Raw genomic sequence first — 13,642 nt, 5'->3', positions numbered from 1 at the left:
AGTTGGGATTGGGCTAGACCAGACCAGGCAGGGCTACAACACCTTTTGGCCTGAATGTGAGCTGGATCAGGGGAAAGCCAGGCTGGGTTGACTGTACCTCCTGGTACATGCATAAGCCAGAGTGGGTGTGGTTTAGTTGGACTTTGCGCAGCATCACCTGGTAGATGCTGGCACTGGGGGCTAATTCTGTTAAGCTAAACTGCAGAACGACCTGAAGAGTCAAGATCCACAATTAGAAGTGGGCTCAGTAGGGAAACAGCGGGCACCTCCCTCTTGGGCTGCCACTCCCACTGGTAAGCATGAGTACTAGTACATGGTTGATAGAGAGTGGCACCTGCCAACAGGTGTGGTGACTGGATAGTAGGACTGGTTGCATTGAACTAGGCTTCAATGCCCATTGACATGCAGGAGAGCTGAATGGGATGTGGCACAGACTGGACTAGTCTGCTGTTCATACTGGCAAGCACAGGAACCAGGGCAGGGGGCTGGCCTGGTGGGGGTTATTGCGGGTCGCTCCAACTAGGCTGCCGCTCCCGCTGGTTTGTGTGCAGGCCTAGTGTGTGATGGGCAGAATCAGGCTGGACTGCAACACCCATTGGTTTGTGTAGAAGACAGGACTGGAAACAGAACTGACCCAGCAATTGCAACCACCAGCTGATTGGGGCGATGGACTGTACCGAACCCTGTACTGGTATGCACACACAAGAATCAGGTCTGTGATCACTTCAGATGAAGTCTCTTTGGGGACCGTTCCAGCTGAACTGCTAATCTTAGAACCCCAACCATGAAGGGAAGTGCAGGTTCCATGGTTTGACCATGGAGTGCAAGGGTCAAAGCTGAGCCTGCTTAGAGGCTCAGATGGAGCAGTGGACAGCATATCCAGGTGCACATGGAGGATATCGCATTCCATCAGAACCTGCAGAGAACACCTGGTACCACAAGAGGGGACGGAGGACAAAACAAATCAATCAACAACCTAGCCATGTGTTGGCAGTGAACATCTGGGCAAACGGTGACTCTAAGGTGAACTATGTCAACCAGTGGATTCTGCAGCAATTTCATCATGCTTGGAATGTTGAGATTGGCAGCATTTTAGAACCGTTGAACTATCAAAACTACTTGAGAGGACTCTCGGAGCATGCCCCACATTGGGGACCCGGGATGGGTGGGAGGCTGGGTGGGGCTTCTCCCTTTTTCCCCCCTCTTTACTCCAGATACAGAAAAAAATGTGGAAGCAATAGTCTTACCCACTTTCCTGTAGCCTTTGACCCTTTGTGCCCTAAGCAGCTAAGTAAAGATTGTCAAAATGAAGTAATTTAAAAAAGGAAACATTTGATGCAGTGATGTAATAGAGATTGATATACCTAGAACTTAATTTATTACAAATATAAATTAAGCTTTTCTAAGAAATAAGTCCAAATAATGAATCAATAACAATGAAGTGTTAATAATGAAGGAACTGAAGGTTTTTTTAAGGATTTCATTCTAGCATAATTAATAAATTAGTTCAAATGAAAGATGTCACAAATATTAAAACTTAATTCATTTATTGAATTATGTTTTAAGTGATTAGGTCACTTGACAATTATTTAAGACAATGCCATTTTCAATTTTTGGAAAATTGGTATTAATCCTTTGTCATTGAAAACTTAACTGACTGTATCAAATTAATTCCTCAAAGGTCACCTGATAGTCACCAGAGGGCAGCCTGAGCTGATGTCACATCAGAAATTTAAGTTATAGATTGTCTTGGGATCATGCATTATGATTCCTTCATACCACAGGCTTCTTTGGAATCATAAAACACAAAGGCTTTTTTTTACTAGTTTTGTAAATTCCATTTGAGCATAATGAAATGTGCTCTATCCACAAAGCTTACCATAATTAAAGTTGTTCTTAATAGAAATCTACCAAGAAATAGCACAATATGGAATGATCATTAATAGACCCATTAAGCTACATGAATAAATGTCTATCAGGAGTGCCAGCACACATTAGTAAATTTCCTACAGAAAATCAATTTTCATTTCCAATTCTGACATTTTATTTAGAAAAATTATACTCTTTCATTTAATTATTCCAGTAAACATAATGAGGGTATTACTAAATACATCTCAGAGTACTTTATTTTCTCCATTTTTTTAGTAATATGAGTCTACTTGTAATTAAAGGCATGCTGCATTAATGATGCTGAAAGTCTCCAAGGGAAACATTTAATGTCCACCTCATAATATTATGCCAAAATTACATGCACAGAAGACTTTTTAATAATCTTTGTTTCCTAATGTAGTTTTGATTGGCTCTGAAATCTATGGCAGCACTCAAGGGCTCCCATTTCCACAGCCGTCAGCACTTCTGCATCATAAATCGTACAAATGCACATGACTTCTTCCGTCTGTAGGTTTTTTTTTCAAAGCTTCTGTTTAACTTATCCAGAAAATTAGCTGCAGGCTGGAGATAATTGCAGATAATTTTGCCATTTTTAAGCCACTGGGGTGTTGCATGGAGAGATGACAGCTAAGTTTGTCTAAACAGAAAGAACAAATCAGCTTTGTGCTGTCGATTCAGCTTTACATCCAGGTTCTGAACACCCAATCTGCTCTTAAGCATATTGAAACAAATTATCATCCATAGATCATCTGTGTTTTCTGAATAAGTTATGCTACCTGAAGCTTTTAGTATGTCTTTTACAAATACATTATCCAAATCTGGAAAAAGAATTACTCCTTCTTTCCCCTCTCCTCAGATTTGTGCCTCTAGTTCACTATCACAAACAGACATGGCAATATTCTCTCAGAAAAAAAAATGTGTGTATGTATGTCCAATTAATATACATTTTGCACTGAAGATTTACTATGCATATCATTCAGATTAGCAGGAAGAGACATATTGGTGAATATAATCATATTTACCCTTGTCACCTAAAATTCCACCATATAACAAAAAAATACAACACTCATTGACCGTTTCTGACACATAAAAATTAAAAGTTAAAAATCAGCAACATAGCCTCTTTACAAAGCAGCAAATGTCAATGAACTTCAACTTGATATTAAATTAATCATATGTGGGAATTATAGGGCATTTCTCTGACCAAATGTCCTCTCGGTGCTCAGAATAACTGTAGCCACAACTAATAAGGGTGTCACTAGCTGAACAACTGGAGCCATTCTGCAGCAAGCATGTACATATAGTGGCTAAGCAGCGAATGTGCTCATCTGGCAGCTATCCTGATGTAATAGGCCATAACGACTCTGAAGGAGCAGGTATGGATGTAAGTGTCCAGGAGGGGAGAACATGTAAGTCATAACACAAATGAATTTATGGATCCCCATTAGACCCTGGGCTAAAGAGCACTCAAACAGGTCTGCTCTGACAGCATCCTAAGACACTTTTACAGCCTTGTGTCAGAAACCCTTACGTTTCAGAGTTTTATAGAAAATCCAAAACTGCAGAAAGGGACTGTTGCTATGTTATTCCATGGTCATTGACTTGGCATATGACACAAAACAATCCCAAAGTGTTCATGTAAAAGACAGATGATTAAATATGCTATGCCAATCACGTACATACTATGGAATACATATTAAGAATGCATAGATACCATCACTCAATCCTCATCCTCTCCCTTAGAAAACCATACTGCTTGTTAGAAGTTTAAATCTACCATGGCTTCTGAACATCTGTATCAAGCAAGGCTTCGCTTGTTGAGAGACTGTCCTGCAGTATTGTGTATGAACACACAAAGCATCATGTGGCTGCACTTGCGGAAGGTGAGGGATACCGTTTTCATTCTTATTTCTCACTTGATCTCTGACATCACTTAGGCAGTAGATTGTTGGGACTTGGCTTCTTTAAGACACAGATTACGACCCAGTCAGAAGCAAGCTGGGAAGCTGTACCATGTGTCTGTTCCCACTTGAGATGGGTGCAAGTGGCCCGCAAACACCAAGTCAACTCCTTAACAAGATGGGCAGGAGTAGTGCTGAGCAAGCATTCTCTGACTAGAGGCTAAGCTCAGGAAAGCTGCAATTACAAAAATCACACCTTGAACACATCATCCAGAGCTTACACAAGTAGAAACATCATCCCGAAAAAAGATGCTTTTATTTAGATCTGTTCATATTGTTACAAGTGTCATGTAAACCAGTATATAGAGCTGGAGTGTTCTTAATAATCATGAGAACTGGGCCAGATCTCTTCCTGTGCTGCAAGGAGTGGATGACGGCACAACCTATCACCCAGATAGCAATTTTATTCCAGATTTGCAATGAGAGCTTGAATTTGCCCTTTTATGAGAAATTATTATAGTTCTTATATAATTCAGCAAAAGTCCCAGCTTTTTTGCAGATTTATTACAGTTTTGCTATTGTGTTTCAACAAACTCCTTTTCTCAAAGTCTCTGGTTTCTAAAATGCAACTTCTTTGCAAAACACATACCAGATTCCAGGAGAGACAGTCCTTTCTTTGAAATATTTAGTCTTTCCAGGCACTTTAGTCATAGTGACACCTAATAGCCAGGCTCTTTTTCTCACTCTCCACAAAATCAGGTTTAGACGATAATTCAAACCAGTCCCCAAAGGCACTTCTGAAAAATGGCAAGCCCTTAGCTTTTAGGTGAAAACACTCTTTATTGCTCAAAATTGTTTCCTGTTACAAAACCTTTTCTCTAGTGCTAGGGCTAAGATGATCTTATGCTAATTTAACTCACTGGGGACTGGGAACAGATGTTACCTTGATTAATAGTTTCACTATTCTGAAAATGCCAGGTCAGGTTCAAGATAATAAAATCAGATAAGAATACTATTAAAACCTGCCATGTGATGATGCCTGTTATGTGAAGAAAAATGGGATCCCGGTGCTTGAATCAATTAAAAATCACTTATAATACAAAGCAAAAACACACACCAAATGAAGACACATTCTAAATTTTTTAGTGCGTGAATTTGCATAATTTTAATGATCAGTCTCATTACTAATACCTTACAGATTACAGCTTTATCTGCAATGGAATTCTAATATGTCTCTCAACTGTTACCTCTTCATATATTTAACTTTCAATGCAGAAAAAGACTTATATGTAACATTGGAATAATGAATAATAACTTAGCTTGCAAAAGCATAGTATTTGCATTTTAATGCCCCAGGTTGCTATGTTTCAGCAAATATTTTTTTTCAATAGTCCAATATTCATCATTCAAGTACCCACATAAAATGATCCTTGAAAATCAAGTGCCATGTGATGTGACAAAAGACTTTTCTGGAAGACTTCAGTAGTTCTCACTTCTGCTCACTGGTCACTTAACTGAGAAATTCCAAATCACCATAGCTCCTTACGAGGAAAGCCATGAGATAAAATATAATCCTCAACTAAGGAATTTGGGACTGACCTCACACAGGTGTGTGAAGAAGCCTTAACTTTTTAAAACTGGCTCGCGAAAAGATTTTATGCTCAGATCACACACTGATTGTTCCTATATGGAAAGCAACTTTTAGTTGGGGTTTTTCTGATATTCATGCAGTGTACCTGATTCCATGAAACTTTGATTGTCAGGGAGGCAGTTCATTGGTCACCCTGTGCAATCGTAATTCCAGGAAGCTCAAGCCTACACAGAGAGTGATGCTGGCCTGCTAATACAAATCTGCCACCTGCAGGGTCAGCACATGGCTTGAACTGAGTCTTCTCATCCACTTCTGTATGCATATATTATTTGGTTTCCTATCTACGAAACGCTCTCTGCAAAAGTGTTGTCTCACTCACCATTGCACAGAAGGTCTCCGGAGGATCTCCACAAGTAATGTCCGGAGGGTCGAGTTTCACTTTCAGGTATTTTGTCATGTCTGTGGATTCGGGTTGACAGGCCATGTAATCCCAAACTTTCCCTTCTTCTGTGTAAATCTGAGTCTTACACACGTCGTAATGTCCCCACACCAAAGGGTAGGGCTGCATCACAGAGGACACTGTAACCCAAAGGGCATGGATCGACAGGAATCTTGATAAATACATCTCTAAATTCTTTGCAATCTTCGTGGCTTGTTTTCAACCTGTATCTATTTTACAGAAGCATGTATGTCTCTATATAGGTAGGTCCATATATTAAAAACAAATAAAGAGGAAGATAACTCAAAGCAGATTCCAAAAGCAAATGTGCTGGGTTAAACTCTGTGCACGCTCAGGTATACTGAAGATGTTGTTGAAGTCTAACATACTTGTGAGGCAGCTGCTAGCAATAAGTTACAGTTGCTGCTTCTTTTTTTTTCTTGTCCTAGAATATATCTGTTAGACTTGGATCTAGTTGTTTTTTTGTAAAATATGTCCAGTAGCAGAGAATAATTTAGTGAAGTGATGGCTCTCCCATTGTGCTTTCGATAACCCTGAGTGATCCTCAATGTTCACAGCTCACAATGGATGCTCAGAAGCACTGAGATATCAGTATCTGAAGCAAAAGGATGTGTCTACAGCCTGGTGTCTGCTTCCCATCAATCATTCTTTTCTTCTGGCACCAACACCCTTTTGGAAACAGTAAGAGTAAAAGTTATTGTCTCAGAATCAATGCATTACAAAATGTATGATATATTGACATTTGGAGATTTCGTTCAATACATAGCAAGCTGCTATAATATGGATAATGTATACTCTGCTGTGTTGCTACAATGAGCATACAACAAAAATTGCTCATGTTGGGGAAGATTTTAGTATGAAAGATTTAACTCTTCTGCAACAAAGACAGATGTGTGTATTCCAGATAAGTTACAGGTTTTCACTTCAGAAATTATATTTTCATCTTGAGAGAAACTGAGAATAAACAGCTAGATTTAAGCATTTCTCATAGACTGCAGGGTTAGAGAATCTGCATGAGAACAAGGGGAAAATAAGCACTTTTATGATGATGACAAGGAGATGACAATGGCTTGTACATCTTTTGCCTCTTGGCACTGAGACCCCAAAGTTTTCAAATTCCTTCTACATGCCTTAGCTTTAGCTAGCTTGAGGGAAAGCCAGTATTGCATCACAAGCCTGTGCCCCAGAATTTGCTCATTATATTGAAAAAAATGAGTATCTTTTGTTCAGTGTATTAAATGATAATAACTTGACTTTATGAAAAAAAATTCAAAAATAAAGCCAAAGGAACAAATTTTCATTTCATAAGAATTTTCTATTTTCTTATAGCATTTTATAGTCATTTACATCTGCATGTGCAGCTCCTTTCTGTAACAGAAGAGAATTTGTCCCAAAGGCAAATATTATACACTGCTTTAAAACTAAAAGCTCCTTAGTAAAATGCACAACTTAAAATGCACATACAAAAATAGCTGAGGGTGAGTTAACAGGCCGTGAAGCAGAATAATATGGCACTAATTCTAAGAGAAAATAAAAATGACTGTTTCAAAGTACTTCTGGTTAACTGATAGTAGAGTCTTCACAGCGATGGGCAGGAATTGTTGGTGAGTTGAACCGGTAACCATTATCTTTGAGAAATCACAGGTATCACAGCTTAAATATGGAAATGCACTATCTTCAAACAATCCTATAAAAGAATTCACTATATATAAGCAATATACCATCTTAAAATGAACTAGGCACAGAGACTTTGAAATGCCAACAGATGGCTGAATTGTGTTTCCATAGCAAAGTAATTTATAATAATTGCTTTATGGATGCAAGTGCAATTTTCATTTTATTCAATTCATAAAATTTTATCATACAGCTGCAATTTGTGATATTTTCTATTAGTAAAAGTGTTGAATATTTGAGTTCCTATGAAGTAATAATTAGCAGTTTGTCTAAATATGTATAAACTACAGATTTAAATCTGTCTCTTCCTTGTAATGGAAAGACTGTACTTTCCTCATCACATTTTGGAATTTTAAGATAAAAAGAAAAACATCACAAAGAAACATGTAGTGGCTACTGTAGCCTTCTTTTTTCAGATTCATTAGAAATTTTAAAATCATACTTTCAGAAACTTCCACCAATTTGACAGTTAATAATCCGAAAACTTGTCAAAACGATACACCTCTACCTTTTTCAGTTGCATCTTTCAACTGTTTCAGACCTTAGGAGAAAACAACAAAACAAAACAAAACAACAACAACAAAACAATAATGGGCAAGATGGAGGCATTACGTCTGAATCGAAGTAGAAACCACTAGATCATTGGCTAGTTTCAAATACACAACAATTTATTTGTTGAGAACAATATAATCTTGAGAATCTGGAATTTAAGGCTCTGCATTTAAACCAAATGAAAACTAGGAATGCCCCTCGAGACCATGCTTCCTGTTGCTCGTAACCAGCAATGCTCGTCTCCTGATCCTTTTACTCCTACTGATTCTGATTTCATTTGCCTTTGCTTTCCTGCAGCTACAAAATAAAGGATGACTGCACATACACTTGTTCATGAAAAATTTCAACACTAAAAAATGCATGTGAGCCTGCTACTGTCTCCTGACCCAACAGCAATCCCAATGTTACGAATCCTCATTAAAGTATAGCGGAATCATAATGATGGTCATTACACAGAATTATGGACCACAGCATTGATCGAATTTAGAGAACTGACAAGGAAAAATGCAAAGGAATGCAAGATATTTGAATATTAGGCAGTTGCAGGACTGTGCGACAGACATTCTTGACAAGAAGCAGCCAATTATACCTTAAATTTCTGGCACATAACCAGTTGTGATTAATAGTTTTCTATTACATTACAGACATATTATTAATGTATTAAAAATGTCAAGCTTTGGCAAGCACTAATATGGCATGGCTCAGTTAGTCTGCAGAATTCACATTTAATGAGCTCCCATTGACACAGAAGGAGATACTGACCATGGCATATCACAGACCAGCAGCAGAGGGTCACTGAGCTGTTCTGTAACATAATTACGCAATTCCATTCTCGTATTCATGTTTTACCATCACCTACTAGACATCCTTCAGTCCAGGATCTTTCTTTTTTCAGTGCCACATTAACTTCAGAGAAATATCCCTTTAACTTCAAACTAATGGGAAATGAAATCCATGAATGCCCATGCCACATGACAAAAAAAAAGCGTGCACAGATATCACGAATTTGCCATCAAAGTATAATTATGAATATTTGAAAGAAAAGAAAATGATATAAAAATAGGATGTTATTTACACTGTGACCTCCATAACCTAATGGCACTGAGTCCCATCTGTCTGTGCTTTCAACTAGGTTAAAAATATCAACTGCTGCTTCAAAGCTAAGGCATCTCAGCAAACAGCCAGGCAAACTGATTATGAAAAGAACAATCAATAGCATATTTGGGGCCTAATATACTAAGGGCATCCCTTTTGGTCCATAATTCAACTAAAGCCAGATAAAAATGGCCTTTGAATTTGTCTCAGGTGTATGGATCCCCTGCAGAAGCACATTGTCACAGGAGCCCTAGGCAGCCCCAATGCACAACTTTGTGCTGTGACCCTCGGGAATCCACTTGTAAGCAAATAATGCAATTCTCTCCTCATGTGAATGAAAGTACTGAGAAGTCCTCTTTGATAAAAAGACACATTAATATGCTGCAAATAGTCCATAGACCTCCACTGTATAAATTTGCGGAGCCAGTGAAAAATACAAAATTATGTCACAGTTTTCAAGTTGATGGATATTGGTGATCAGGACAAAAATGAGCTAAAAATGGCCTTGCATTCATATTTTTCCCAGAATCTGTGCCTACTTCACTTCCACCTTAGCTCAACTTTGCAGAAGGTAATTCATAGACCCATTCCCATCAAGGAAAAAAACAAATGAACAAACAAAATATTTCATGAACACAATAATGGTTAAAATTATAGACAATTATAGCTCAAATGCAATTGCCAATTTCATCAGCAGAGAGGAAAATATTGCCAGTAAATCGACCAACTCTAACTGGCTTTCAGCACTGTTAATTATTGCATAACCTCACTGGGGGTGGGGGTGGTAGTAGGCTATTTATTCCATAAATATTCAGTTCTTTAGGGGCACCTGAAATAGGCAGCTATTGACTCACTCCTCATAGACATTAAGAATTTTATAAATATGCATGCTTCTGAATGAGAAAGAACAAAAGAAAAACTGACTGGAATCACACTCCACTGGGTGAAAAATATTGAGAGATAAAGACATCCAAATTCCATAACCTTTAAAAATTAGCAGCTTCTAATACAGTCATGATAAGATGGCTTATATGAGATATTTGAGCATATGGTGAATGCTCTTTGCACTTACTTATTTGTTGTGAAGGAAGCGTTTTTCAATTATCTTACTGAGAAACCTGTTCCTATTCCTTTGTTAACTGTCTCTCAAATATAAGCTATTTAACATGTTCTACAACATCACTGGCATATCTTACTCATACGTGATTGGACATAATAAACCACTGCCTATCATGAGGCTCTTAATAACAACAAACAATAAACCTTGGTATCTGAAAGACCTCTATTGTCCTCCAAAAAAAGATTGATTAGAGAAATTAGATAGCACAATTTCTTTTTGCAGGATGATTGCTGATAGGATAGTAATAAAATTATTTCAGACTCACTTACGCCTAGGAGAAATCTGGTGCGTAATTACCATATGAACAACAAATACTCCATTGTTACACAGGGAAGTGTACCAATCCAAGGCCTCACTGCACATCTGAGAACGTGTACACCCACCTCAAGTTTTGAAACAGAACTCTGGGTTCTGGAAATAAAATTAGTTTTAAACATGTGCAAAATCTCTTACTGACCTATAACAAAACATAATTCAAACACCCACACTTTTCAGTATTAACAAAGAATTAATTTTCTAAGTTGCATGAAATTACTTTCCAAGTAACTGGTATTTCTGTAACTCAAAACTCTCTCCAAATTTCCTAGCACTTAGAAAATGAATCAAATAGTGGCATAATTGTTTAACTTTTTAAATTATTTCCTGGTGTTTTTCAGAGTAATAATGGAAGCAAAGTAAGGTATGTGTGCCAATTACAAATACACAAAAGCAAACTGCAAAATACATTACCTCTTATTAAAAAGGCAGCCTGAATTGCTTGAACACACATACTCAGCGAAAACTGACAAAACAAAAACACTCAAAGAGAAACAGCTTTATGTCCAAATTTTAAAAGTTTATTTTCTCCCAAGATTTTTAAGATTATCTCCTTCAGAATTTAGCAGAGGTCCCTGAGTTCATAGCCAATTACATATGGAATCATGAAGGCCCGTCTGTTGGTCTTCAAGAAATCCAGAAAAGAGAAGAGATCCCTGATGTACGTTGGCTGGAACCACACTCTAGAGGAGACGCTTTGAGGAAATTTTTTTCCTTGCGTACTGATCCCAGTGCACAATCTCAATTTTATCTTAATGAAAAGCTATAAGTTCTTATCTTCCAAAAAAGAATCCTGGATAGTTAATGAGCTACTTTTCCTTTGCTAAAGAGAATGGGAAGCAAGAAAACACAGCTCCAAATACTTTAGGGAAAGTGGACCTCTAACCCCCACACGTTAGACACGCCTCCAGGACTAACAACAACTTTCCCTGCCCCACACCATCCAAGAATAAGCTTTCCGGAAAACTTCCTGATAAGCACAACCACTTAGCATATTTGAATAAATGATTTTTTTGGTTTCTGTAAGATAAGAAAACTTTTAGTATTTTCTATCATAAAGTGAGGCCTTATTTCTAGAGCAGATCTGCCAAATTCACCATATGGTCAGTAGAATTCTGAAGCTTATTCAGAATTTCCCATCTAGATTGACAAACTGTGAGGATGTATTCCCTGTGTAGAGAAGAATGGAAAAGTTGTGTGAGGATGAACGTGTCCGTTCCCTGGATATATACACTTAAGGAAAACTTAACCTGAGACTTTCCCAAAAGTGCAGCTTTGAACGCCCTGCGGTCAGTCCTCCTCCCTCGCCCTATAAAATGACAGCGTGCTCCGGTGGATTTCTGGCGAGGATGGTCCCTGGGTGAGGTTACTGCGATCAACAGCAGAGGGCGCAGTTTCTTTTTCTATTCAAGTTTTCCCTTGCATGAATCACTTAATTGGTTATTTTGGGCCCAATAATATTCAGTATTACTTGTATTATATAGATATCCACAGATCCATACTGGAGAGCAATTCAATGCCCCTAGCTGAATCCATCACTTGACAACTGTGATACCAGGAAAGGACCTGAGAATCTATTCCAAATGGCATTCCCGCACCCAGTCATTTCCGCTCTCAATTTTCCTTCCTCCCCGGCTGCACAACGTGGGACTGTAAGGCTGTGGTCTCTCCCCGAAAATGCAGATATTTTTCCAAAAAGGGGACGACTTCAAAGCCTCCCGATGGGGCCACCGGCTCCTAGGGACGGACAACGGGGCAAGTTGTCCTTTTCTCCCAAACCAAAGACAAATTGCCAAAAGAAAGAAAAGCCCAAACCCTCCTGAGCGTTCTGTGTGGCCAGGTGCGCGGCAGCGAGAGAGCAGGCGGGCACTGAGGCATCGAACCTGCACTCAGGCTGCACACCCCGCAGCCCGCCGCGGCGCCCACCCAGGCACACCCCCAGGAAGACTCTAGCGTGTGGGTGTGAGAGGGTGCGGGCTGGGTGTGCGCTCACAGGCTCTGCGCGCCGCCACCTCTAGGCGCTTTACAAAGTTCCTCGCCCACCCGGAGCCTTCCCTCCCGCCTGTGGCTGGCACTGAAGGGGGGTAAGGGGAGGCGACCGGAGGGAGGGAGCCCGGGGAGAGGGGTGCTGCAGCCCAGAGAGGCGTGGGTGGCCAGCGGCCGTGCAGCCCGCGGGACTTACCGTGGGGCCCTTTTGCCCTTGCGCCGGGAGGGAGGCGAGCGGACGGCGCGGGGCGGCGGCTCTGCCCAGCCTGGTGCGCCTCGGGCGGCGGCCGCAGCAGCCAAGCCCGCGGGCGGCGGCAGCTCCCTCCGAGCCTTCACCCGGGCGGGCGCGGGCGGACAGGGATGCCGAGGGGGGTGTGGACTCGAGCCGCCGCCGCTGCAGCCCCGGGTCCAGAGAGCACCCGGTGACTGCGGGAGAGGACCCTGCGGACCCGGACCCCGCGCCCGCACGCCACGCCCCGCCGCTGAATTACCTTTTCCAGGCGCCCGGGGAGCCTCCCGCGCGTTGCCCCGTCGCGGAGCCCGCGCCGAGAGGGGGAATTCCTTCCCGTAGACGTCCTCTTCGGAAATGCAAAAGATCAGTGACTTTGACAGGTAGCTGAGGGGGAGGGAGCAGGGGCGGGCGGAGAGGCTGGGAGGATGAGAAAGGTGCCTCTCTCCCTCCAAAACCCGGAGATATTAATAAAGCAATCGCAGCCTTCGCAGGCCTGACCAGCCCGCTGCCCGCTCGCCGGCTCGCCCCGCGCCACCGCTGCCACTTCTAGCCGTAAACTTTTACGGAGGGATCTGTCTTCTCTGTTCTCTTTCTTTTTTTTCCACCCCTTCTCCCCCCGGGTTTCTTCTTCTTCTTCTTCTTTTCTTTCTTTTTCCTCCCCAAACTGCAGGGCGATTTTCCGATTCCCGAGACTCAAAACCAGTGGCCGGGTGGTTCTATCCCTCTTGGCATCGCTTACATTTTAAATTTTCAGGTGGAGACGCTGAGCTCAGTCGGAAGGGGCATCAATCAGGACAATCAGCCTTGGCGCCAAGAAGATCCTCCT

The 13,642-nt window shown here is 40.8% G+C and overlaps 1 protein-coding gene across 1 annotated transcript in view; it reads right to left on the bottom strand.

Annotated features, from left to right (window-relative positions):
- The window catches only part of NTNG1 (netrin G1), a 360,887-nt gene extending 347,476 nt beyond the window's left edge, over positions 1–13,411 (bottom strand). Inside the window, exons 1-2 of the mRNA XM_004581993.2 lie at positions 13,076–13,411; positions 5,762–6,511 (exon numbers count right to left, since the gene is read on the bottom strand). Coding sequence (XP_004582050.2) covers positions 5,762–6,007 — 246 coding nt within the window. The 5' untranslated portion in view covers positions 6,008–6,511; positions 13,076–13,411. The remainder of the gene's footprint in view (positions 1–5,761; positions 6,512–13,075) is intronic.
- Between the last annotated feature and the right edge of the window lie 231 nt (positions 13,412–13,642).

The sequence above is a fragment of the Ochotona princeps genome, chromosome 2 (assembly GCF_030435755.1).
Source record: "Ochotona princeps isolate mOchPri1 chromosome 2, mOchPri1.hap1, whole genome shotgun sequence".
NCBI lineage: Eukaryota > Metazoa > Chordata > Mammalia > Lagomorpha > Ochotonidae > Ochotona > Ochotona princeps.
Note: the sequence above shows the minus strand (reverse complement) of the source record. Positions and strands in the feature narration are given on the sequence as shown.